General features: G+C 56.5%; 3 protein-coding genes across 5 annotated transcripts in view; 2 read left to right on the top strand and 1 right to left on the bottom strand.

The window, feature by feature from the left end:
- The first annotated feature begins 1,327 nt into the window (after positions 1-1,327).
- Positions 1,328-18,939, top strand: PPFIA3 (PTPRF interacting protein alpha 3). Its single transcript, XM_045531198.1, has 29 exons — positions 1,328-1,567; positions 1,817-1,918; positions 2,311-2,475; positions 2,847-2,921; positions 3,419-3,493; positions 3,787-4,008; positions 5,021-5,167; positions 5,257-5,391; positions 5,764-5,847; positions 5,997-6,128; positions 6,648-6,710; positions 6,860-6,939; positions 7,138-7,282; positions 8,103-8,290; positions 9,337-9,559; positions 10,193-10,356; positions 10,488-10,615; positions 11,325-11,418; positions 11,927-12,008; positions 12,657-12,857; positions 14,523-14,585; positions 14,743-14,769; positions 15,956-16,131; positions 16,538-16,635; positions 16,866-17,041; positions 17,128-17,196; positions 17,436-17,607; positions 18,000-18,071; positions 18,154-18,939. Exons 1-28 carry the CDS (start codon positions 1,328-1,330, stop codon positions 18,056-18,058), a joined length of 3,585 nt encoding a protein of 1,194 aa, XP_045387154.1. The 3' UTR covers positions 18,059-18,071; positions 18,154-18,939.
- Positions 18,940-19,095: 156 nt separating this feature from the next.
- On the bottom strand, positions 19,096-23,339 carry HRC (histidine rich calcium binding protein). Its single transcript, XM_045531197.1, has 6 exons — positions 21,044-23,339; positions 20,898-20,968; positions 20,256-20,324; positions 19,940-19,994; positions 19,415-19,451; positions 19,096-19,233 (listed from the first exon to the last, which is right to left on the bottom strand). The coding sequence occupies exons 1-6, from the start codon at positions 23,145-23,147 to the stop codon at positions 19,197-19,199; spliced, it is 2,373 nt and encodes a 790-aa protein (XP_045387153.1). The 5' UTR covers positions 23,148-23,339; the 3' UTR covers positions 19,096-19,196.
- A 1,520-nt stretch (positions 23,340-24,859) lies between these two features.
- The window catches only part of TRPM4 (transient receptor potential cation channel subfamily M member 4), a 36,754-nt gene continuing 35,224 nt past the window's right edge, over positions 24,860-26,389 (top strand). For 2 of the 3 annotated variants that reach the window (XM_045531194.1, XM_045531196.1), the window contains exons 1-2: positions 24,860-24,999; positions 25,330-25,397. In XM_045531194.1, coding sequence (XP_045387150.1) covers positions 24,976-24,999; positions 25,330-25,397 — 92 coding nt within the window. In that variant the 5' untranslated portion in view covers positions 24,860-24,975. The remainder of the gene's footprint in view (positions 25,000-25,329; positions 25,398-26,389) is intronic. The other variant, XM_045531195.1, reaches the window with a different exon arrangement.

Raw genomic sequence — 26,389 nt, 5'->3', positions numbered from 1 at the left:
GCCCCCTCCTCTCCTCACGTGAGTCCAAGGCCCCAGCCCCAGGCTTTGGACACAGCCCACATAATTGGGCGGGGCTGGGAATTATCCATTCTCAGAACCGGTTAGGCCGCTGCCCGCAGGGGGAGAAGGAAAGGAAGGAACAGAGTGAAAGTCCCTCTTGCTTTCGGCCAGGCCAGCTGTACCTGTTGGACCTGATGTGTGGGGAGGGAGTGGCTCAAGGGGCCTCCCTTCATCCCTGCCCCGCCCCTGGCTCTAGTGACCCAAGCCCTGCCTTCCTTCCCCAGAAACCCCTCCCCTTCCTCCTCCCCCACCGTTGGTTACATCTCCACCAGAGCTGGGGCTGTGGGCGGAGGGGAGAGTCCAGAACTCCTAGACCTTGGAGAAGCTGGGTACCTGGGGGAGGAGGGGTCTAAAGTCTGGGATTTCTGGGTCTAAGGAGTAGGATGAGAGCCCAGAATCTTGTCTCCTGGGGGTGTGGTTTCCTGGGATTAGGGAGGAGGGGTCTGGAGGCTCAGACTTCTGGGTCTTGCCGAGGAAAGGGATTGGGGGTGCCTAGACTCCTGTGATCTGAGGGAGGAGGGAGCTAGTTCTTGCACTCATGGGTGGTGGAGAGGACAGTCCGTAACTGTGCTTTTTTTCTTCACGTGGAGTGGCTCTTCCGTAGCCAGGGTCTAGATATCTGGGAAATTGCAAGAGGCAGGAGTTAGGCTGGATAGTAGGTGAGGACCATCCCTGTAACATTATACAGGTAACCACGTCCTAGTGACCTAAGTCTGTGTCCCCAGCCCTGTGGCCTCCTTAAGACATGGTTCTGGCCTGGGCCTCAGTTTTCCCATCCATACAGTGGGTTGAGGGAGATTCTCAGCAAAGCTAGAATGAGTAAAGAACTGTCCCACATTCACTCAGGCAATGCCTGGGTCATCCAGCTTCGGTTCCTGAGTGGGTCAGGCCTAGGTTTGCTGCCAGTGTCTTAGGGAGTCCGACCTCAGTTTCCCCAATGCTTGGGTGGCCAGGGCTGTTTTCCTAAAGAGCAATAGGTTTCAGTTTATCCTGTGCCATGATTAGAGTGGATAGATCTCAGTTCTCCCTGGCAGCAACTGGTGCCTTGGTTTCCCTGGCAGAGTGCCCGGGTGGTGATGCCTCAGTTTCCCTGTGTCATGATCAGAGTGGCTGGGCCTCAGTTTCTTCTGGGCAGTCCCTGGATTGCCTCACCTCGGTTTCCCCTATGTAGTATCAGAATGGCATGCCTCAGTTTCTCTGCTTGTGCCTTGACGAGGCCTGTCTGTTCCCTGCCCCCTCGCCGCACCCGCAGGCCGGCACCGCCGCCATGATGTGCGAGGTGATGCCCACGATCAGTGAGGATGGCCGGCGGGGCTCGGCGCTTGGCCCGGACGAGGCGGGCGGCGAGCTGGAGCGCCTCATGGTCACGATGCTCACGGAGCGCGAGCGCCTGCTGGAGACGCTGCGCGAGGCGCAAGACGGGCTGGCTACGGCGCAGCTGCGGCTGCGCGAGCTCGGCCACGAGAAGGACTCGCTGCAGCGTCAGCTCAGCATCGCCCTGCCTCAGGTCTGGGCGGGGCCGGGGCGGGGCCTGAGGGAGGAGGGACCCCGCGGAGAGGGCGGCCCGGAAGGGGCAGGGCTTGGCTCTTGGAAGGGGGGGTCTGGGCGGGGCCTGTGTTGATGGGCGGGGCCTGAGTGGCCCGTAGGCGCGGGACTCAGCGGGGAGGGCGGGGCCTTCAAACTTCCAGTCCCATGAAATGAAGGAGACGGGGAAATTATTGATCTGATTGTCTTGATCCTGCCCATGCCTGGACAGGAGTTTGCAGCTCTGACAAAGGAGCTGAACTTATGTCGGGAGCAGCTGCTGGAGAGGGAGGAAGAGATTGCAGAGCTGAAGGCTGAGCGGAACAACACGCGGGTGAGGGGAGTTAGGGGCGGGGCCTAAGCAGGTGGGCGGGGCCTCGCGGGTTGCAGCCCCACCTATCTTCCCCCTCTCCACGCCCCTCATCTCACCTGCAGGTCTTTTCCTCTTCCCTGCTCCCATTTCCTGGCTGGTCTCCTCCTCTGGTCCCACTCCTTCCGTGTTCCCTCCCTATTTCCATAACTTTCTCTTCTTTCTTCTGTACCATTCCTTCCTTGAGTCCTACCCTTCCTTTATTATCCTTCTCTTTTCCTGACCTGACTCTCTCGGTGCCCCTTCGCTTGGCTCCCTTTCTTCCTCCATGTGTCCGTCCCACCTGTCACCCTTTTCCTCAATCCTGCCCCTTTTCCCTTGCCTCTTTTTCTTGACCCGTTGTCCTACCCCTGTAGCTCCTCCTGGAACACCTGGAGTGCCTGGTGTCCAGGCACGAGAGGTCACTGCGCATGACGGTGGTGAAGCGCCAGGCCCAGTCCCCAGGCGGGGTCTCCTCCGAGGTGGAGGTGCTCAAGGCTCTAAAATCCCTCTTCGAGCACCACAAGGCCCTGGATGAGAAGGTATGGGAATTGGAAAAGCCGAGGGAGGGGGGAAGAATGGAAACCCGTGGTTGACTGGGGCTGTCCTGAGTGAAAGAGATTCTGGCTGTGACTGGTTGGGGAGTGGGAAGAATGTTGACTGTGAATGATTGGGACAGGCTGCGAGGACAGGGACCTGACTGGTTTAGAATAGAAAAATGAACTAGGGTGGGGGCTACCAGCGGGTGAGGCTGCCTGGGTAGCTGGTTGGGGCTGCACGCCCATTATGGAGAGAGGAATCCTGACGTTGTCCTATCAGAGCTGTCCCAGGGATGCTCTGGGCCAAGGTCAACTGTCCTAAATTGGGGGGGTGTCTGGTCTCCAACTGACTCCTGTCCTGTCCCCATCCCCAGGTCCGGGAGCGGCTGCGGATGGCGCTGGAGCGAGTGGCAGTACTAGAGGAGGAGCTGGAGCTGAGCAATCAGGAGGTGGGGGCGTGGCCAAGAAGGGGAGGCGCTAAACGGTGGTCAATGGTGCAGAGCTAATTGGGTGGGTTCCAGAGAGAACCTACTGGGGCAGGACTAGGACAGAGAACCAGTGGGGCTGTAGTGTGGAGAGAAACCAGCGGGGGTCCTAAGGAGGAACTCAATGGGGAGTGCTACGGGGAGAGACCTAAGTGAGAACCAGGGCTCAGGCTGGGACTAGGGAGGAGGTGGTTGGATGGGGAAAGGCGGGGCTGAAGACGAACCCTCCACTAGGAGGCTAAGAGTAAGGGTAAGGGTAGACTCCTTCGATGGTGGCAGCTGTGGAGAGATATAATGGGGCCACAGGGTCTAAGAGTAGACCATGGGGTAGGGGTGAGCCCAGCAGGACCAGAGGCATCTCAGATGGGGGAACCTAGCCCCTCAGAGGGCCAGCACCAGTGAGAAGTAAAGCTGGTGGTTGGAGGAGTCCTTTTTCTCTGATCCCTCTTTCACTCTTCCAGACTCTGAGCCTTCGAGAGCAGCTGTCTAGGCGGCGGTCAGGGCTGGAAGAGCCGGGCAAGGATGGGGACGGGCAGGTGAGATGGAAGTCCCTTCTCCATGACCTCCACTCAACTCCCTGACTTTGTGATGGACTTTTTAATATTTGGTGTGATCTTCACTGACTCCAAGACATCTGAACCCCTAAGACCATTACTGGCCTTTGACCTCTGATTCAGGTCACCTAGCTAAATTCTGTGACCCTCGCTGACCCTGTGGATTCTGACCTGCATGATCCTTACTACCTTTGATCCTTCCTCCACCTCAGCTGATCAACTTTCTCTTTGCATTCTCCCCACTCTGGGTTCTGCCCTTTCCTCCCTCATTCCAGACCCTTGCCAATGGCCTGGGTCCTGGTGGGGATTCAAACCGTCGCACAGCCGAGCTGGAGGAGGCCCTGGAGCGGCAGCGTGCAGAGGTGTGCCAGCTTCGGGAGCGCCTGGCGGTTTTGTGCCGTCAGATGAGCCAGCTGGAGGAGGAGCTGGGCACCGCTCACCGCGAGCTGGGCAAGGCCGAGGAAGCTAACTCCAAGCTGCAACGCGACCTCAAGGAGGTGAGTTTGGAGCCCCTGGTGGGCTGTCCTCTGTCCCTCCCCTCCCCCACCCTCTCCGCCCGAAATCACAGAGCTCATGAGTGGTGGAACCTGGATTCAGTCTACCAGCTGTGTGGCCTCTCCTCCTCTCTAAGCTTCAGATTCCTCATCCATAAAATCAGATTTATGACTCTTATCAGAGAGTTAGCATGTGGCACATAGTAGGTGGTCAGTAACTGGTCATAGTTATCATGTTATCATTGGGACATTCTCTGGTGCCTCTAAATTGAATCTTTTGTTGGCATTTCACTCCCTCCCCTTGATCCTAATCCCTGTGCCCCAGGGAATTGCTGGGAAACGTGGGGGCAGGATTCTTGAAGGCAGTGAATGAGAAAGCAGAGCGAACACTCTATTCCTCATCATCCCCTAGGGTCTTCGCCTCCGATTTTAAGCCTGGATGGCCGCAGGGACTGTTGGGAAGTGTGGTTCCACCATACAGGCTACTGGGTTGGAGTCCACTTCCCATGAGACCCTGGAGCCCCTCCTTTAGGCTTGTAAGCCTATGCTACTCTGGTGGCTCTTGGGAAGTGTTGTTTTCTAGATAAAGGGGAACTTTGCTTCCTGCGAGACCCTAGGATGCTTGCTCTGTGATTCTAAGCCTGCTCTGTGCTAGAAGTTACTGAGAAATCTAAGGCCTGGATTTTTGAGGAGATTGGCTCGAGTGGAGACTTTACATCCCATGGGCTTCCAATGGGCTTTAGATCATCTGTACATGGAGAATTTAAGCCAGTACTTCCCTAGAAGCTCATGGGAGGTGCAGTACCTGCATTTGAACTCTCAGGTGGCAGAGGACTTAAGGTGGACTAGTCCTGGGATCTCTTGGCAGGTGTGGTACCAGCATTCTGACGGGCAGGTGACAGGGCACTACATTTCCCAGGATACCCTGGGGTGCCTCGTCTGGGGGTTCTAAGCCTAGGCTACCCCATGGGCTTCTGGGAGCTGTAGTCCACGAAGCCCTTTGCCGCCTCTTCAGGCGCTGGCGCAGCGGGAGGATATGGAGGAGCGGATCACGACGCTGGAGAAGCGCTATCTGAGTGCCCAGCGCGAGGCCACGTCGTTGCACGATGCCAATGACAAGCTGGAGAACGAGTTGGCCAGCAAGGAGTCGCTGTACCGGCAGGTGGGGGCGCAGCCGGGGAGGGGCGTTGGGGGCCAAGCTGTGGCCCGAGTGACCTAGCCCCTTCCCTCCCCTGCCTCTCCCTCCTCCAGAGTGAAGAGAAGAGCCGTCAGCTGGCAGAGTGGTTGGACGACGCCAAGCAGAAGCTGCAGCAGACGCTGCAGAAGGCGGAGACACTGCCAGAGATAGAGGCCCAGCTGGCCCAGCGTGTGGCAGCGCTCAACAAGGTGAGCGAAGGCCTTAGGTGGGGGCCTGGAGTCTGGGGATGGGGCAGGGGTGGCCCTAGAGGAGGCGGGGCCTGGGATCTGGTCGAACGGACAGGACCTGGAATGGAGTAGGCCTGAAGGTTTGTGGGGGCGTGAGAGTGGGAGATGTTCTCTAGCCTGGGCCGAAGGGATGCGTGGTTTGGAACCTGAGAGGGACGGAACAGGTCCTGAGATAGTAGACTAGGCACAGGGGCGGGGCCTGAACCACAGGTGCAGGGTAGGAACCTGGTACTCTGGGGGTGGGGCCTGACACCCAGCATTGAAGGAGGTGGGGCCTGGAGCCTGACTACCCTGGTGGGGTAAAGTCACCACGCTGTGGGTTCCAACTACCAGGCTGAGGAACGTCATGGGAATTTTGAGGAGCGGCTTCGACAGCTGGAGGCCCAGCTGGAAGAGAAGAACCAGGAGCTGCAGCGGGTGAGGGGCTCGGGGCTGCAGAGAGGGTGGGGCTTTGAGGCTGGGGGCGGGGTTTAGGTGAGGGGCAGGGCTGGGGCGGGGCTTTGAGCAGGGGCGGGGCTCTGGGCAGGATGGGCTTGAGCACCCCTGCCCTGCTGTCCTTTGGACAGGCACGCCAGCGGGAGAAGATGAACGATGACCACAATAAGCGGCTGTCTGAGACAGTGGACAAGCTGCTGAGCGAGTCCAACGAGCGGTTACAGCTTCACCTCAAGGAGCGCATGGGGGCACTGGAAGAGAAGGTGCGCCTCAACCCAGGACCGTGCTGACCAGCAATGCTGGACTGCCTCTTGCTGGAATCCTGGGGTCCCACACCTTATCCCTTGATGCATTCATTATCTGAGATCTCCCTAAACCCAGGCATCCTGAATTCGACAGACTTCTCTGCTCCATTGCCGAGAACACTTTTTCACGCAGTGATGAACATTTGGAATGGGGAGGACCTGGAGGTTTGCAGGGAGTGAGAGTGGGAGGTGTTCTAAACATTCTAAGAACTGAATTCTGGGGTACCCATACCCCGAGTCCTTGGCTTTTCTCAAAACCTTTTACCCTATAGACCCTCAAACCCTGAATTCTCTGAGATTACAGGCGATGTCCATCCTTGGGCTCACAGGACTCCTCTCCCCAGATATGTCTTTGGTCCCACATCCCCCTCCCCCGCACCTCACCAGTTGTGCCCATCTCATTTCTCCTGAGTCCCCTTGGGACTAGGGCATGCCTTCTTCAGGCCCCACTTTCTCTCTTCACTCCTGTCCTCACAGAACTCGCTGAGTGAGGAGATAGCCAACATGAAGAAGCTTCAGGATGAGCTGCTGCTTAACAAGGTAGGGTGGCCTTCAGGGCAGGACCCGAAGGGGCAGGAGGAGGGAAGTGGGGCAGAGATTGCTGAGGTTTCTGTCAGCAAGGCTGGTAGTGGGTGTCCCTCAGGGGCGGGGCAGATTCTGACCTGACATCTCCAACCCTCTCCCCCCAGGAGCAGCTCTTGGCAGAAATGGAACGGATGCAGATGGAGATTGACCAGTTGAGGGGGAGACCACCATCCTCCTACTCCAGGTGACAGTAGCCCTCCTGCCCCACCTCTGCCCATAGAGCCCCTTTGGCCAAGCTCATACCAGTTCACAGTCCTCCTGAGACTTCCACTCATCCCTCTTATTTTTGACCCTGACTTCATGACCCCTGACCCCAGGCCTGTCTCTGTGACCCCTCACCTCTGTTTCCTTTGGTCCCTGACTGCCCTCCCCATGCCTACAGGTCTCTCCCTGGCAGTGCCCTGGAGCTCCGTTACTCCCAGGCACCCACGTTACCTTCTGGTGCCCACTTGGACCCCTATGGGGCTGGCAGCACCCGGGCAGGCAAGAGGGGCCGCTGGTCAGGGGTCAAGGATGAGCCCTCCAAGGTCAGCAGCTACCTCTGGGGCCTGCACTGAGTGGGGCTTGGGCAGGCAGCGGTGGGATATCCCTGGGGCTGTGGGAGGAGGCTGGGTTGAGAGGCAGGGTCTCTGGGACTCACCCTGTCTTCTGTCCTTTCCCCACAATCCCATCATCCCTCTTGCCCGATGTCTCTTCATGCGGATGTCCTGCTACCTGGTGAGAACCTGAGAGTAACGCTGGGATGAGGAAAGGGGTGTAGAATTCCAGAGTGGGTGGGACCAGGCAGGGAAGAGAAGTGGGCGGGCTCATGGGGAAGGGGTGGAGTCCTGGGCATGGGCATGGCTTGGAGAGGGCTGTGGGGAGGGGTCAAGTACAGGGACCTGACCTGTAATTCTAGCACTCTGGGGAGGCTAAGGCCAGAGGGAGAGGGAGGATCGCTTGAGCTCAGGAGTTTGAGACCACCCTGAGCAACAGCAAGACCTGTGTCCACTAAAAATAGAAAAAAATTAGCCGGGTGTGATATCATGCACCTGTAGTCCCAGCTACTCAGGAGGCTGAGGCAAGAGGATCGCTTGAGCCCAGGAGTTAGAGGTTGCAGTGAGCTCTGATGACGCCACTGCACTCTAGCACTCTAGCCCAGGTGACGGAGCAAGACTCTGTCTAAAGAAAACAAAAACAAAAACAAAGAACAGAGACCTGTCAAGAGAGAAAGCTGGGCTGGGAAAGACATCAGGGCAAGTGGGCAGAGTCAGGGAGGGTGGGCAAGGTCAGAATCACTGAGCAAAGACCCAGCACCAACCTTGGCACTAACCCACCTGGTGTCCCTCTGTCCCCACACAGAGACAGGATTGGGAGCGATCTGCCCCTGCAGGCTCCATACCACCCCCATTCCCTGGGGAGCTAGATGGCTCGGATGAGGAAGAGGCAGAGGGGATGTTTGGGGCCGAGCTGCTGTCCCCCAGTGGACAGGCTGACGTGCAGACGCTGGCCATCATGCTTCAGGAGCAGCTGGAGGCCATCAACAAGGAGATCAAGTGAGAACTGGCCCGGTCCTGCTCTGCCCTGCCTGAGCTGACCCTGCAGCCCCTCTGGCTCTGGAAACTGATCTGAAGGCCTGAGCCCATCTCCTCTCCCACCACCCTTGAGGAATTCTCCCAGCCCAACACTCCTTCCAACCTCCAGGAATCCCCTAAGATACACGCAGAAGTCTTCTATGCATATATATCCCTCTACCAGCACTCACCATTTCCCAACACACCAAAGACTGCATTCCAAAATACCTAAATCCTCAAGCCAATACATCCAGAATCTTCCAATACACTATGGATTTTGTGGCTTCACATAACCAGTACCCAGAGTCTCCCAGGCCCCCAAGAATCTCAACACAATAACAAAACAAAGTCTCTAACCCCAAACACCAAGAATCTCATCCTAACATGTTAATCAAGAACTTCAATTCCATATACCAAGAATTTCTACCTAATATGACAAAAGTCCTCAATTTATTAAGAAGCCGCACAGATGTAACATCCACCCCAATCACCAGCAGTTGCCGTATTCAGCAGTTCTCCTACGGGAACACACTCCGCGTGGGCCCCCAGCAAATATACCAACACGACCACGACCCTCCATTCAAACTCCAACTTGTATCAATTCTCAAATACTCAATGACTCCATGACCTTCCCAGATCCTAGACTGACCTCAGAGTCCCTGATGTCACCCTGCTCTTATTGTGACCTTATTCTAGCAATCTGCCTTGGAACTTGATCTTTTGCCCATAGTAATCCCTTTATGATTTTCCAGAAAACACTTGGCTATCATCAGGGCCACCCTAATGCAGACCCTGATCGCCTTGACAGTCCTTCCATGACTCCCTGCGACTGTCCTGATGACTGTCCTGACCCCTTGATGCCCATTGAACCCATGAGGGCTTCATGAATCCACCAGAACTCTGTGACTTCATTGCGCCTAGAATTCCCCTTGCCCACCAGGGCTTCCTGGCCCGTTGTGATCTCCAGTCTCCCTGTCCCATTGTCTATCACAGCCCTGTCACCCGGTCTCCCTGATTTCCCTTCTCAGGCTAATCCAGGAGGAGAAGGAGACGACGGAGCAGAGGGCAGAGGAGCTGGAGAGCCGGGTGTCCAGCTCTGGCCTGGACTCGCTGGGCCGCTACCGTAGCAGCTGCTCACTGCCCCCCTCCCTCACCACATCTACCCTTGCCAGCCCGTCACCTCCCAGCTCTGGCCACTCAACACCCCGTCTGGCACCCCCTAGCCCTGCCCGTGAGGGCACGGACAAGGCTGTGAGTGTTCTGAAGTCTCCTCAGACTGGCAGGGAGGTGGGGAGAGGTCAGAAACAGGGCTCCCCAAGAAACAGCAAAAATAAGCCCTCACACCAGTGGTTTTCCAAAACAACCTTAGCTTTCCTGAAAGGTTCCAACTCAAAGGGCAAAGGGAGACCAAGTCACTGGGCTCCTGAACCCCGACTTTCATGTTAGTTAGGTCTGGTCTTCGTTTACTTGTCTTATGCATCGAGTTTCTGCATAGGATTAAACAAAAAAGTTTCTGTGACTAACCATACCTTTAAGAACTACAATTTGATCCTCAGAATTGACCTTGGAGGGAGACAAGAGATATTGGCCCTGTTTTATTGCCTTAAACCCAACTTTTCTAATTCCAGAAACTGTAACATTAGCTTTCTTTGAGGTCGAGTATGTCCTGCTCCTGACACCAATAGTGAAGATACTAAAAATGGGAGGAACTTCACTCATTGCTTCTAAGTTTTTGCAACTCATCCCCACTTGATCTAGGTGATCTTCAGATATGGTACCCCAAACCAGGGCCATCCCAGACACACACTAGTAGACTCCAATTAATGAGAAGCCCCAACCTGACTCCTCCAGCTTAATCCAGCATCTATGCCTATCTGTCCCCAGAATCATGTCCCCAAGGAGGAAGCTGGGGCTCCACGAGGGGAGGGGCCAGCCATCCCAGGAGATACCCCACCTCCCACCCCCCGCTCTGCCCGTCTTGAGAGAATGACCCAGGCCTTGGCACTTCAGGCAGGGTCCCTGGAAGATGGGGGACCCTCACGGGGAAGGTCAGCAGGGACAAGGGATGGGGACTGGGAGGGGCTTGCTTGGGAGGATGAGAAAGGAAAGTGGACAAGGACTTGGGAGGAGAGGGGGAAGCCCAGAAGGGGTCTGCCCTCACTCTCTCCTGCTTACCCAGTGAGGGCACCCCAGATTCCCTGCACAAAGCCCCCAAGAAGAAGAGCATCAAGTCATCCATAGGCCGTCTCTTTGGCAAGAAAGAGAAAGGGCGAATGGGACCCCCAGGCCGGGACAGCTCATCTCTTGGTGAGTACCCCAATTCCAACTTTTCCCTCTTTTGTTCCTTCCTTTTTCCCTCTCTCCTGCTTTCCGTATTCCTTTGACATTCGCTCATGTTTCCATTCATTTGGTAATCATTTAGAATACTCTGCCAGAATTTGGCAGAGGTAGACAGGATGAGGAGGGAAAAGGTCGTCTGGGGCCTGACTGGTGACTTGGTGGGTAAATGAATTTGTTATTTCATCTGCCTATTTTTTAAATAGAGAAAGAGGGTGGAGCATCCTAAAGGCAGGGTCCTTCCTGTGGTATACCGACGTCTGCTTGTACTGGCTTGTGAGAGCTGTTGTTGTAGGAATTTCGTGAGCTGCTTGACCTCATATTGGTAGCTTGAAATTGGCCATGATGGAATTATTTACACCATGGAAACTGACAGTTGCTACATATCAGGAAATCCCTTCTCCCTCACCTGGGAGCCAGGTGTTAGGCACTTACCAGCACACCACTGCCACCTGACCAACGCCAGCCCAGTGAATCTGGCCCTGTTTTGGGAATATCTCCAATTCACTGCCTGGGAGGTGACATTGGTTCCTGTCTGGTTTTATCATTCCCTGGATGTGGCCTCACTCACTACTCCCTCAGGGCCTCTGCCTTCCTGGCATCTTTCTCACTACCCCAGCATGAGAGATTCTACCTCCCTCTGGAGACTTTCCAAGTTTTGACCCCTCCCTGCCTCCAGCTGGAACACCCTCAGACGAGACGTTGGCCACTGACCCTCTGGGGCTAGCCAAGCTGACAGGCCCGGGAGACAAGGACCGAAGGAACAAGAGAAAGTGAGTGAGTGTGCAAGTGTGTGTATGTGTGTTGTGTGTGCAGGGTTGGTGATAGTAGACATAGGAGAATAAAATGTTAGGAGGCAGCTGGGCACGGTGGCTCACACCTGTAATCCCAGCACTTTGGGAGGCTGAGGTGGGAGGATCGCTTGAGGCCAGGAGTTCGAGGCTGTGGTGAGCTATGATTTTGCCTGGGCAACAGAATGAGACCCTGTCTTAAAAAAAAAAAAAAAATGCTGGGAGGAGGGGATGTCCATGATCCTGAACTTGCTTGTTGCCTGGGATCTCCTAGAGTTTTTCTTTATTTTTTACTCTTTCTTGATGGGGGTGGCGGGTGTGTGTGTGAAGGATTTACAGAGATTCACATGTATTTTTTGACCTTCTACCATGTTTCCTACATTCATAAAAAGTGCTTTTATGAGTGTGTGTGGTCAAGGGGCCATCCAAAGGGCTGGGGGGTCTCCATCCCTGACCACTCACGTCCTGGCCCCTAACCACCCCCCTCCAGGCACGAACTCCTGGAAGAGGCCTGCCGCCAGGGCCTGCCTTTTGCTGCCTGGGACGGACCCACGGTGGTCTCCTGGCTGGAGGTACTGGGGCCCAGAAACGCCCTTACTGTTGATCCCCAACCCCTCTTACAGCCCCACTACCAGGAGCTGGCGGAGACCAGCCAGCAGGGTCCTGCTCCCTGCCCAGAGGTGGCTGTGGGGGTGGGCTGGGCATGTGAGGGCCGGGGAGGGGTCAGGCTTCCTGTTCATCTAAGCAGCTTCTTTCCCTTTCCCCTTCCATGCTGCCCCTCTGGCCACGCCTTCCTGGGTCCTGATCTCCTGTTGTTTCTCTCTGACTGTCTCTTTGTGTCTCCCTGTGTGTCTCTCTCTGTGGGATTCTGTTTTTCTGCATCGCTCCCCATCTCTGACTGTGTTTGTCTTTCCCACATTTCTCCCCATGTGTCTCTGTGGGTGTCTCTCTATCTCTGCCCGTCCCCTCTCTCTTCAATGCTGTCTCTCTCTCCTCTCTTCCTCCGTCCACTCTGGCACTACCCTTTTCTGTCTCTCCTGTTTGTCTCCCTGGGACTCTCCCACGTCTCGTCCACATCTCTGCGTGTCCCATCTGTGTCTTCTCCCTGCGGACTTTCCCACGACTCTCTTTCCCGCGCCCCTTCGCTCCCCCCATCTCTCCCTCCGTTTTCTCCTCCCGTGTTCTCTCTGTCCCTTCCTCTCCCCGTCCCTCCGCGGCAGCTGTGGGTAGGCATGCCTGCGTGGTATGTGGCCGCCTGCCGGGCCAATGTCAAGAGTGGCGCCATCATGGCCAACTTGTCGGACACGGAGATCCAGCGCGAGATCGGCATCAGCAACCCGCTGCACCGGCTCAAGCTGCGCCTGGCCATCCAGGAGATGGTCTCACTCACCTCGCCCTCGGCCCCCGCCTCCTCCCGCACGGTGAGTGTCTGGCGGCCAATCCCCGCCCCCGCTCCCTCAGGCCCCTCCTCCCTCCCTCAGACTAGCCAATCCTGGGCCCGCTCACTCCAGGGGCATTCCTCAGACTCTGCTCCCCATTGGCTCTCACCTTCCCAAAGTCTCTCGACCTCGCCTCTTGCCCCAACTTGGCTGTGTCCCACAAGGTCCTTCATGAGGGACCCCTGGCCACCTCCTTCCCTGACTCACTCCTGTCTTTGGCACTAGCTGTTTCCCTTGCTTGGAACACCCCTCCCTGCGTTTTCCCCAGGTTGGTCCTTTCTCATCCTCATGGTCTCGCTAAAATGTCACCACCCCTGAGAAGCCCTCCCTAACTCAGCAGCTAAACTGGTTACCCCATCACTCCAGCATGTCATCACCTTGTAATTTTCCCCATAGCATTTACTGCCTTCTAATTATGGTATCCTTTTGCTCCAACTTTTTATTAAGAGAAATTTCAAACATAAAGTTACATGTATCCATTCAGCAATTCTTAACCTGGTTTACCTGCTGTTTGTGTGCGAGCACACGTGTGTATGTGTGTGTTTGTATCTGAAGTGCATGGTGAATATCTCTTATCCAAAATGCTTGGGACCAGCAGTGTTTTGGATTCCAATGTTTTTTTTTTTTTTTTTGGAGTATTTGCAAATCCATAATGAGATATATTGGGGATGAGACCCAAGGCTAAGCAGGAAATTCACTTACATTTCATATATGCCTTATACACATAGTCTGAAGGTAATTGTACATAGTATTTTAAATAATTTTGTGCATGAAACAACGTTTTGACTGCATTTTTACTGCAACCCGTTACAGGTCAGGAGTGGAATTTTCCACTTGTGGTGTCATGTTGTTGCTTAAAAAGTTTCAAATTTTGGAGCATTTCAGATTTTGAATTTTCTGGTTAGGGATGCTCAACCTATACTTGAATGTTTGAGGACATCACAACATGTTGGCCCAAAAAACTCACTTCAATGGGCCTTTTTCTTCTTCATAGCCACCATGCTCCCATCAAACCCAAAGGCATTGACATTATTGTTAATTTCATGTACTATTCAGTCTATGTTCAAACTTCTCAGCATATTTACAATAGATTGATTGCATCTTCCCCACCATGACGACAATGGCCTTGTCTGTTGTATTCCTTGCCGTGTCCCGCACCCTGGTGCCTGGTGCCTGACACCAGGAGCTACATAAATGTGTGAACCCTTGTATGGGTTCCTCACTCGTATGGTTGTTGGGAACAGTAGCTCAAGAAATGTGAACAAACCCCATTACCGCCACCAAACCTTTGCCCCATTACTGTGTCTGCTACCTCATTCTGAATCCTCACCCTGTGTGTCTGTGTGAGGTCAGAGATGTGACATCCTTTGCACCGGGCCACTCAGCAAAATGCCATCAGGGCCCCGATTCCTACCTGAATTCGCCCAACTCTAAAGCTCATGTTCTTTTGCTTGGTACATGGCAGGTGCTCAACAAAAGATCATTTTCTCTGTGACTGCCTGCCCCTGAACCAGAAAGCAGGACGTACATAAATGTATGGCCTGGGGCCTTCAGGAGCACTACCCTCTAACCCTAATCCTAACCCTAACCTTTCCCTCATCCGAGGCCCTCTCCCACCCACCCCTATTAACACCCCCTGCCCCTCAGTCCACAGGAAACGTGTGGATGACACACGAAGAGATGGAGTCCCTTACGGCCACGACCAAGCCTGTGAGTGCCCCCTGCCGGCGGCATTTGGGGGTGGCACTAACACTCTCTGAGGGTGGGGGCGGGGACCAAGTCTGTGGCTGTAAGTCCGTCCCTTCCGTCCTCCTATGCCTGCCCCTTAACCCACCCCTTCTCTCCCCTCTTCCCACTAACGGGTCAGGAGACCAAGGAGATCAGCTGGGAGCAGGTAGGGGGCGTGGGGCGGGGCGCATGAACAGGCTGTGCACGCTGCATGGATGTCCCCTTTTCTCCAAGCGCTGCCTTACCCTCACCAGAACATTCCATCATCACCACGGGCGGGGGTGGGGGGTGCTGGACTATTTCATCGTGGCTTGGAGGTGGGATGTGGAAGCCCAGACCGTTCCTGTCAGCCTGGTGCACGGGCCATTGCATCATTGCGGTTTCGGGGGCTCTAAGGGACGTTCCATTGCTATAGCTGCAGAGAGACATTGGGCATCCTGTTTTCCCTCTGGCTGAGGGGCAGGGGCTAGGTTGGACTGTCTGGTGTAGCAGGGCAGAAGGGAAGCATCGGTTGTGGTGGTGGTGAGGCAGGCCAGGCTGAAGGAGAAGTTGTGGAGGAGGAGCAAACCCTCGTTCTCAAGAAGCAGGGGGCTTGAACTCACTAGCCGTGGAGGAGTTATGTTGGACTGTGGTCTTTTTTTCCAGCCAGGGGGAAGGGTGGATTGTCTCCAGACGCAAAAAGGAGTGAAGGACTTTAGGCTGATCCAGATATTGTCCTGGGCAGATACAGCATTAGACTAGGATTTTCCGCACATTGCAAGAGTGATGATCCTTTGTTGGCAGGAGAGCGACGTTGAAAGAATCCACTGTCCTGACTTGGGGGAGTAGTTGATGTTGGACTGAGCTGAGGCACTGTTAAACTAGTGCTTCTCATGGTTTAATGTATAGCACAGTGCTGGGTGCCAGTCGTTCCAGCTACTGGGGGACTGCTTGAGCCCAGGAGTTCAAGGCCAGCCTGGGCAACATAGGGAGACTCCCCTTATCTAAAAATCAACCAATTAACTAATATATAGGTCACATCATGTGAGGGTCTTGTGAAAATGCAGACACTGATTTCAGTAGGCCTGGAGTAGGGTCTGGGATTCTGCAATTCCATCAAGTCCACAGATGATGGTGATGGTGATGTTGTGGGTCCTAGGACTATGGTTTGAGTAGCCAAGAGTCTAATCTGTCATAAAGGGGTAGGAGACAACTTTGGATTGGTCTATTGTCCTGAGCAGAGATGGGTCGTTGTCCTGCTATGGGGTGAGGAAAGAACAACCTTAGATTTGGGGGTGGACTGTACCCCTTTCATGCACACATGGGAAGAGGCCAGAGGGCCTGACACCTCCCTCACCTGCCCATGGCCCCAGATCCTGGCATATGGCGACATGAACCACGAGTGGGTGGGGAACGACTGGCTGCCCAGCCTGGGTCTGCCCCAATACCGCAGCTACTTCATGGAGTCGCTGGTGGATGCCCGAATGTTAGATCACCTTAACAAGAAGGAGCTCCGGGGCCAACTCAAGATGGTGGACAGCTTCCACAGGTGGGGGCTGCCTGGCCAATGGGGACAGTCCAAGGGGAAGCCCCACCCCTAGCGAGTCTTTAGACAATGGGATTGACCATGGGAAATTCCCAGGATTATTTTTGGCTCTTTAGCCTGGGTTCTGGGGAAATCCTGACTCTGTGCCTCTTCCACCTATAAGATGATCCATAGGAAAAGTTCAGATTCTGAGACAGCTTGGTTAGTTAACTCCATACCCCTTCCAGGTTAGCCAACAGGAACTGCCTGTTGAAAATGCCCCACCTCCTGGGAGGGTCAACAATGAATAGAACTGATCAACTCCCCAACCTCTCCCAGAAGACCACAGCCAATGGGGAGGGCCCAATAGGAGCAGCAGCCAGCGGGGTTGTGCAGGCTCATCTGTGACTCCACTTCCTCTGCTGCTCAGGGTGAGTCTGCATTATGGGATTATGTGCCTGAAACGGCTCAACTATGACCGGAAGGACCTGGAGCGGAGGCGGGAAGAGAGTCAGACCCAGATCCGAGGTGAGCAGAAGAGTGTAAGAGGCCCTCTGGGAACCGGCTGTAGGGGTAGGGATCGGGGTTGGAGGAGGGGTGATGGCGGGGAGGCCAGAGAAAAAGCTCTACCGTAATCCAGGGGCAGCGCCAGCATGGGGAGCGTGGCCAGGAAAGAGGAAATGGGGATGGAGGTATGGGCACAACTGGACTCGCCTGGCCACGGCGGAGGCGTGGCTCAGGGTCCCTTTCGTCCCCAGACGTGATGGTGTGGTCCAATGAGCGGGTCATGGGTTGGGTGTCTGGGCTGGGCCTGAAGGAATTCGCCACGAACCTCACGGAGAGCGGGGTGCACGGGGCGCTGCTCGCCCTGGATGAGACCTTCGACTACTCCGACCTGGCCTTGCTTCTGCAGATCCCCACGCAGAATGCGCAGGTGAGCCGCTGCTCGCCCTGGCATGCTGGGCATCCCACCTCGCAGACTGCATGCTCCAACCTCTCTCCTCCACCTCCCCTCCCCAGGCCCGACAGCTCCTGGAGAAGGAATTCAGCAACCTCATCTCCTTAGGCACAGACAGACGGCTGGACGAGGTGGGCGCGGTAGCAGCTCCCGAGGCTCTGTTCCTTGCGGCTCCTGAGCGGCTCTGGCCTGTGGGAGTCTGAGCAGAAGGGGTGGGGCTTGGCTTTGCTAGCGAGTCCTGGTTGGAGGCGAGGCCGGGAGGGGGGCGGGGTTAAGGGACAGAAACTACCCTGAGGGGGTGGAGTCAAAGGAAGGGGCGGAGTCAGGCCGGTCCCAGGTACCTAACCCGTTGCCCCGCTCCTATACCTAGGACAGCGCCAAGTCCTTCAGCCGCTCCCCATCCTGGCGGAAGATGTTTCGAGAGAAGGACCTCCGAGGCGTAACCCCCGACTCGGCTGAGATGCTTCCCCCTAACATTCGCTCGGCCGCAGCAGGAGCCCTGGGCTCGCCAGGGCTCCCTCTCCGCAAGCTGCAGCCGGAAGGTGAAGGGCTCCCAAATGCGACGGTCCCTTCTCCCTTCCCCTTCGCCAGGGTGGGAAATGGACCAACTTGATATCGCAGGTTCTCAGATGGCCTAGTCTTTTTTCCCCTACCCCCGAGGAATGGACGGCTCCAATATTCCCAACTCCCTCCTGGGATGTGGAGTGGATGAATCCCACAGCCCCTTCCCGGGGTGGGACACTCGCCCAGTGCGAGTGTGAGTCCTTGGAGCCGGGAAGGGAGGGAAACCGATGTGCAGCCAGGCGGTGGTGGTGATACCGGGAGGAGAAGACCAAGGGAGAGCTCCCGGGGAGGAGGCCCGAGTCGGAGAAGCCCTGGGGAGGACCTAGGAGGCGGACGCTCCCGGCTGAACTGCTGCTCGCTGTCCCCCCAGGTCAGAGTTCTGGGAGTTCCCGGGCAGATGGCGTTTCCGTCCGGACCTACTCCTGCTAGTGCAGGCCTCCAGGTGAGGACCGTCGGGGCGACCTTGGGGGTGCAGGGCGGCAGAGAATCTTCATTGCTCCACTCACTGCTCGGCGTCAATGCAGGTGACCTCACTCGGATGGAAGAATCTTCCAGACGCTGGGCTGTTCCCTCTCCTGCCCGGAGTACGGTCTGGCCGGGGAGAGCGGGCGGGGAGCTCGCGCCGCGGACTGGACCATCTGTACAGACCGGCGGGGGAGCGCGCCCGCTTCCCCAGTGCACAGGGCCTGGACCAAACCACATGAACTGGACTGAGAGGGGGAAAGAGGAGGGCAGGAGGAAATCCTGCCCCAAACTTCCGCCTTCCTTTTCTCTACTTTGTAATTTATTGATCAGTTTCCGGCGGGAGACTGGTGCCCTTTACCCGCGGGCAGGGGGCGGGGCTTCCCTCCGGGGCCGCATGCGGGGAGAGGCTGCCCCTCCCCTTTTTCCTGCCCGGTCGCGGGGCCCAAGTCTTCCTTCTTCGTCCTAAAGGAGGGGAGGGGGACTCGCTGCTACATGCCTCGCCCCCTGTGCCATTCAGCCCCGCCCCGCCGCGTCCGGTCGCCGGTTCTCGGGGTCAGCTGCGGGCGGGGTCCCCTCTTCCTCCCCCGTGTCTCGTGTCCCCGGGGCCTCCCCGTCCCCCGTGCTGTGGCCGTGTCTGTGCCCTGGGGATAGGGGGCACAGCGCTGCGCTCCCCGTTCCCCTCGGCTCCGGGGTTTGCATGGGAGAATCCTCTTTCCACGATGCCACTGGGCGACGTGGCGTGGGGGCGCGGGGGACGGTGGGGGACCCCAACCCCCGACTTGCAGTCGGCCTCCCAGCCCCAGGCATCACTCAGTGATCACGGGTAAAGAGAACTGTTTCAAAAAGCTCCCGTGTTGACTGATTTGTTTGTCAGGACGTCAGGAAAGCAAACCAACTACCTCGAGGATGCAGGAGTCCAGGCCCCTCCATCCCTCAGGCCCGAGTCCAGGTCCCTAGTCCCCACTCGCATGCCGGGAGAGTACAGACCCCACGCCTGACAATGAGGTTTCGGGAGCACGTTTATTCCGAGAAATAAATATGGCTGGGGAAGGGGGCTGGAGGACAGGGGGAGGCACATCTGCGTAGCAGCCGCGCGGCCAGGTCAAGGTTCTGGCGTGTCCAGCATATCTGCCAGGGCTCTGCAGAGGAGGACGCAAGAGTCAGCCGAAGCGTCCCAAGCTCATCCCAGGACGCTTAGAGATAATCAACCTGCCCATTTCCCAGACGGAGAAATGGAGTCCCCGGGTCATCCACTAACTCCTGGTGGGACGGAGCTTCTCTAAACAGGGCCCTAAACTTACCCCCGCGTCACACACTTACTGGTACAGGGAGGAGGAGAAATAGTCGACGTAACTTCCTGTGGGAGAACAGAGAAAAGAGGCTTGAGGGGTACTGCACAAGGGACATCAGGGGGACAGTCACAGAGTGCAGGATCAGGACTAGCTCCATGCCTTTTTTTCCTAATTTCTTCTCAAACTGAATTCCTTCTACTGGGACTCCTTTGAAGGCCCCGCCCCCTTTTTACCTCCTTGGAGGAGGGTCCTGTTCTCCGGTGGCCCCGTCCCTTCGATTCCTACTTGCTTTAGCTTCGCCCATTCGGTTCTAGGCCCGCCCCTGAACCCTCCACCCATTCTTGCCCCGTGGCTGCAACAATTCCACCCTGTGGTCCTCGGTCCAGGCCCCGCCCCGCCCACGTGCTGACAGCCTTGGCCACGCCTCTCCGTCTAGCCCCTCCCCACCAATCTTCCGGGCCCGCCCCTCGGGTTTGGCTCCGCCCTCACCAGGATTCACCTTGCTAGGACCAGCCCCTTCCTCAGATTTTCCCTGGGCCCCTCCCATGCTCACCTGGAGTGCAGATTGTTTCGCAGACCAGCGGGCAGAGGTAGCAGAACTGACAGTGCTGGGGCGGGGATGGGGAGAGAGAGTGAACTTGGGGCGTGGTCAGGGGCGGAGTCAGGACGGGGGCGGGAACCGTACGCGAGCCAGAGACTAGGTCTAGACTAAGGTCGGAGTCAGCGTTGGGTGTGGAGTCAAGGCTGCATCAGGGGTAAGCGGTTGGGTCAGATTGGGGTCAGAGGCCAGGATTTAGGGCTGGGGGTACCCAGACGGTCCCGGGCCATCCTGAGGCCTGGTGGAGCCTTGAGTTGGAGGGAAATCTTACCTGGCACTGGTCGCAGTGCTCCCCCATGTTCTCCTCATCACAGTGACAGCTCTCACATTCAGTGCACCGCTGGGGACAGGAGGAGCCTGGTTAGACGGAAAGCCTAACCCTAATCCCACTTGGGGGGCATCTGCCACTTGTCCACCCCTGCCCCGTGGACGTTTCCCCGGACTCCCCACCCTCATTACCTCCAACACTGAGAGCTCAGTATCTTCCCTCTAAACTGGCTTCTCTCCCTTCTCCTGCCTCTGGTGTCCTATCTCCGGGTGACCCCATGTTCCCCAGTTAGTGTGGGCTGGACTGAGGGTACTTCTTACCCCCTCTCTCCCTATTTTCCCGCTAGCCTGTCAGGCCCCAGTCCCCTCTCTCCTGCCCTGGCTCTCTTTGCCATAGACCCCTGTCTCTGTCTCCATGTCCCCTGGGGCAGCTTGAGTCTCATCCTCTTCTTCCTAGACCATTACCCCAGCCTCTTCCCCAGCCTCCTGGCCTCCAGTCTGTCCTTCATGTGGCCCCAGAAGTATGTTTCTTCACCTGGAACTGATCCTGCCCCTCCCTTTCTCTGAGACCTCCCACAGTACCCCAGGGCCCCCGGGGACAAATTCCAGGGACAGGCTGGTGGGTGGATCTGTGCTGGGGACATACATTGCAGAAGGAGCAGTAGCCACACAGGGACCCTGGCTGGTAGTTCCCATATTCCTGGGCATCCTGCGGACCTGTGGGGACAGGAGGGCAGCAGTGACCCAGACTGACACCACTCTTCCCTGCCCGCAACTGGCCAGGACATTTACCTGTGTCCTCACCACTCTCCTCCTCACTGGAGGCGCCTCCAGCCACCTCCCTTCCGGCCAGTGGGTTGGGTATGATGGTGAAGGGGATCTTATCTTCCTCCAGCCCCTCCTCCTCCTCCTCTTCCTCCTCCCTGTGGTCTCTGCTCGGTGAGGCCCCAACCTCAGCCCTTTCTTCCCTCCTCTCTTCCTCTTCCTCCTCCTCCTTGTCTTCCTCTTCTTCTTCTTCCTCCTGGCTCAGGCTGAGGCCATGACCTTCCTCCTCATCCTCCTCATCTTTCTGCTCCAGGCAGCCATGGCAGCCACCTTCCTCTCCCTGCTCCAAACTTTCATCATCTTCCTCTTGAGAGCTGTGATTCTCTTCCTTCTCCTCAGACTCACCCTCCCTTGAATGGCTTCTATCCTTGACCCCTGTGTGTTCTGGGGGCTGATGGCTAATCTCTTTGATGGAAGCTCTGTGACCATGGCCAGTCCCTTCATCTCTGTGGTCTAGTTGCTCATGTCTGGGGGCCTGGTGGCCAAGCTCACCAGAGATGTCCTCATCTTCCTCCCTGGGGACTCTGTGGTGGTGATGGGCAGGGACTTCTGTTTTATACTCATCTGGAATGTCTTCCTCCTCATCATCACTCTTGTGGCCTTGGGGTTGGTGGCTTGCAACATGGTGGCTAAACTGAACTGTGATCTCCTCCTCTTCCTCTTCCTTCTCATGTCCAAGTCCATGGTGGGCATGTCTGGGAACTTGGTGCCAATGTTCAGTGGACACGTATTCATCTTCATCTTCCTTGTCTCTGTGGCTTGGGTGCCCATGGTCAGGGACATGATGGTGGTGTCCATCTGAGACATCCTCATCTTCTTCCTTCCTGTGGCCTTGGTGCCTGTGGGCCTGATGTCCATACTCAGTGGAGACATCATCATCATCATCATCATCATCATCTTTTTCTTCGTGGCCTCGGTGCCCATGCCCAGGGACGTGATGTTGGTGTTCATCTGAGACATCCTCATCCTCTTCCTTCTCATGGCCTTGGTGCCTATGGACCCAGGGCCCATTCTCAATGGAGACATCATCATCTTCTTCGTGACCTGGGTGCCCGTGGTCAGGGACATGATGCTGGTGTTCATCTGAAACATCCTCATCCTCTTCCTTCCAGTGGTCTTGGTGCCTGTGTGATGGGTGTCCATATTCAGTGGAGACGATATCATCATCATCATCATCTTTTTCTTCTTCTTCTTCATGGCCTGGGTGCCCATGATCGGAAACATGATGGTGGTGTTCATCTGAGACATCCTCGTCCTCTTCCTCCCTGTGGCCTTGGTGCCTGTGGGACTGGTGTCCATATTCAGTGGAGACATCATCATCACCATCATCATCATCTTCTTCTTCTTCTTCTTCATGACCTTGGTGCTTGTGGCTGGGGACATGATGGAGATGTCCATCTGAGACATCCTCATCCTCTTCATTCCCATGGCCTCGCTGCCTGTGGGCCTGCTGCCCATATTCAGTGGAGACATCCTCCTCCTCCTCCTCTTCTCCTTCATCATCTTCTTCTCCTCCATGGCTTCGGTGTACATGCCTGAGGATATGATGGTGATGCTCGCTGGAGACAACTTCATTCTCATCTTCTTCCGGATGGTCCTGGCTCCTGTGGCTGGGGAGGTGGTGCCCAGGCTCAGCCAAGGCTTCCATGCCTTCATTCCTATGGCCTCTGTGCCCACGGGCCTGCTGACCATGCTCTGTCAAGACCTCCTCACCAGAGACATTGTCATCTCCCACCTCGTGGCCTTGGTACCTGTGGCTATGGAGTTGATGGCCATATTCCCTGGAGACATCTTCGTCCTCCTCTCTGTGGTCTCTGTGGCTCCAGAAATGATGCCCATTCTCTGTGGAGACGTCCTCGTTCTCATCTTGATGGTCTCTACGGTTATGGATGTGGTGCCCAAACTCTGCTGACACGTCCCCTGATGGCCCAGCAACTCCGGCATTGTTGTTCCAGTTGCTGAGGCCCAGCCCAGCCCCTCTCAGCTGCTGGCTCATGGCGGGGGGGAGGAGCAGGCTGGCCACAGCAGCCCAGAGCAGAGGAGTGTGCAGCCATGGCCCCTGGTGGCCCATGGGGATAGACAGGCAACAGAACTTCTCCCAGGGCTCACTCCAGCTCCCTCTACGGCTACGTGGATGACTGCTGGGGTCTCTGGCCCTTTGGGGCCTGACTCTTTCTCTCTGTGTCTCTCTCAGTCTCTGCCTGTCGCCTTCCTCTGGCCCTCAGGTCCGGCTCTGGACACCCCTCTGAGGCTCTCTCAGAAGCCCCAGACTCCCGTCTGGAGCCCTCCCTCCCCACTCCCCAGCCAATAGGGTCTTTCTCCTCCCCTCTCTATGGCTAAATTTACTCTCAGCCCTGAGTTATTCTGGGTCAGTCCCCGCCTGCCCCTCCCTCCTGTTCCTCCTTGTCCCAGCTGGGGAGAGGTTGAGTGGAGGGGTCTCCCTCTGGCCAGGAGTTGGCGGCAAGGAACTTGACTTTGACCTGCTAACAAGCTCATGTTTAGCAGCTGCAAAGACAAAGGCTAGACTTTCAGTGGCCAAGTTAAGGGAGCCTGGGGCACCTGGGGGGCAGGAGGGACATATTGGAGGGGAGAGACCCCTGCGATGGAAGGATCAGGGTTAGATGATGGGGAGATTCCAGCCAGAGTGGGATGCTTTGGTGGAGGGTGGGTGCCAATATGTAGGCCCTGGCACGGGGTGAAAAGAGCCCTGCCCCCAACACACATACCCATGACCTCCTGTCCCTGGAACTCAGATCTGGGGGCAGGGGACCAGGCCGGGCCAGGGCTATAAATACAGCTGGGGTGGGGAGGGGGGAGGTCAGGTTACGGAGGCCCCAGCTGTCCTCATCAGGGAGAGCTGGCAGGAGACATGTGGCCCTGGCTGTCTCTGTGTGTTAGTGTCTCCCACTCGTCACCTGTCATAACTGCCCTCACTCTTAGGGTCTCCATCTCTCTGTATCACGTCCCCCTCTTTCTTCATTTCTGTCATCTGCTCTCTCAGCGTCCCTGTCCCCACTCCACGGGATTCTGTCTCCCTGACACTTGAGTGTCTGTCCCCATGCAAGTCTTCATCTCCCTTTCTCTGTGGGCCAATGTACTATCCGCCCTTAAATCCTGTACCCACTTCCTGAGTCTTTGCCCCTCACCCAAGCCTTTGTGTCTTCCCTGCCTCAATGTGTCCCCTCCCCCCATTTCTGGCATTCATGTCTCTGGGTCTCTGTGCTTCTCTGTCTCTGGTCTCTGTCCCCCCTCTCTGGGTCTCTGTCCTCTCTCTCTCTGGGTTTCTGTCCCCCTCTGTCTCTGGGTCTCTGTCCTCTCTCTGGGTCTCTGTCCACCTCTCTCTCTGGGTTTCTGTACATCGCTGCCCCCACCCCTGGGTCTCTGTTCCTCTTTTACTCTGGGTCCGTATCGCTGCTCTGAGTCTTCCTCTCTCCCCATCTCTCTCTGGGTTAATGGACCCTCCTCTCTGGGTCTCAGTCCTCCCCACCCTTCTGATTCTCTGCGCCAAGTCTTTGTCTCTCTCTCTCTCTTTGGGTTAATGTGTTCCCTCCCTCATCTCTGGCTTCCCCCTTTTTGAGTCTGTGCCCACCCCTTCCCCGTTTCTGTCCCCTTCCCACTCTGTCCCTGAGTCTCTGGCCCTGCACACCTCCCACCCGGGCCTCTGCCACCCCCTGGGTCACCGTCTCCCTCTGCCACTTTATCACAGACTCGGGCCCGCCCTGTTCCCCGCCTCCGGCTTACGTGTCCCTGAGACTCCGGCCCCCCAGACCTTGCCCCGCCCCAGCTGGGCTGGAAAGTGGAGGATCCGGTTTATCCCGGGCGAGTCTGGAGGGGGGTCTGGTGGAGGCATCGCGGGGAGCCCGAGGGCTGCCGGAGGTTGCGGCGGCTGCGGCGGCAGCATGGTGGGGCCGGAGAAGGAGCAGGTAGGGCGCAGCGCCGGGCGCCGGGGCCCAGGGAGCCGGGAGCTGGGGGCCTGCCTCTGGGTTCCCAGAGGGGAGGGTTAGAGACTCAGATTCTTGGGTCAGACGAAGGAGGGGGGACACGGATTCCTGGGCCCCTGGGGACGGGTAAGATCGGGGCGCGGGGAGGAGCTGGGGGTCGAGACTCCTGAGTCTGCGGGAGGAAGGCGCTGGGGTCCCGAACTCCTGTGTCGGTGGATAGGCCAGCGAGTGGGTGACTCTGTGTCCAGTGGGACTGAACTGGGTCCCCCTCACCCACCACCTTCTACCGGCGCCACTTGTTTCTGTCCCCAGAGCTGGATCCCCAAGATCTTCAAGAAGAAGACCTGCACGACGTTCATAGTTGACCCCACAGATACTGGGTGAGGAGTTCGCCCCCTGGCCCACGGGGAGTGTCCCCAGCCCGCTGACCCTGCCCACCGCAGGCCCCGCCCCCGCAAGCCCCGCCCGGCCCCGCCCCTTCCCCTACTCCCGGCCTTGCGGACCTTCCCAAGGGCGTTCCCTGCAGGCGCTCTCCCTCTGGGAGGATTCGGGTCTGTGTAGACACCCCGGATTGCCATCGCCATTCTCCCGCTCAGGGGCAGTGTAAAAGCTCCGGGGGTCGGTTCTGTTTCTTTTCCTTCCCTATGTCTCTTCTGTGTGTCTCTGTCTCCTTGTGTCACTTCTTTGTCTCTTTCTCTTTGGCCTATCTGTTTAATTCGTTCATTCATTCGTTCATTCATTCATTCATCCATGCAAGAAACCCTCATTCAGCGCTCCCAAGGGAGGAGATCCGTTCCATCTAATTATAACTCAACGACTCTGCCAGGGTTCAAATTTCACTTGGGAAATGTGCTGTGTGACTGTGGGCAAATCATTTCACCACTCTGGGCCACGTTTTTCACCTGGGCATAAAAACAGCCCCAGCCTCCTGGGATTATTGCAAGAATTAAACAAGTTGATGCTTGTGATATTTCTGGAACTGTGCCCAGCACATGGAAGCACTGGAAAATATCTGCTATTCCCACTGGAAGGTATCAATTATTACTGTGTGCAGGCATGTGCAGGGTGGCCAGGGACAGCCTCCAGTGTTGGTCTCTCTGGTGGATTTGGGCTTTCTAGTTCTTCTCAAGACAATCTTTGGGGTTTAGGAAGCATCAACATTCCTAATTTAGTGTGTGTTTTGTTCTGAACGTATTATATTAGTGCAGTACAGCTTGTAAATCATATATAAATAAACAGATATATGTTTGTTGGGCATGCGTGCTCAAAAACTTTTTACTGCCAGGTGTGGCGGTGTGAACTTGTAGTCCCAGCTACTTGGGAGGCTGAGGCAGGAGCATCGCTTGAGTTGAGGGGTTCTGGGCTGTAGTGT

This window comes from Lemur catta, chromosome 19, assembly GCF_020740605.2.
Source record: "Lemur catta isolate mLemCat1 chromosome 19, mLemCat1.pri, whole genome shotgun sequence".
Lineage (NCBI taxonomy): Eukaryota > Metazoa > Chordata > Mammalia > Primates > Lemuridae > Lemur > Lemur catta.
The sequence above is the reverse complement of the archived record's forward strand: the minus strand, read 5'-3'. Positions and strand labels throughout refer to the sequence as shown.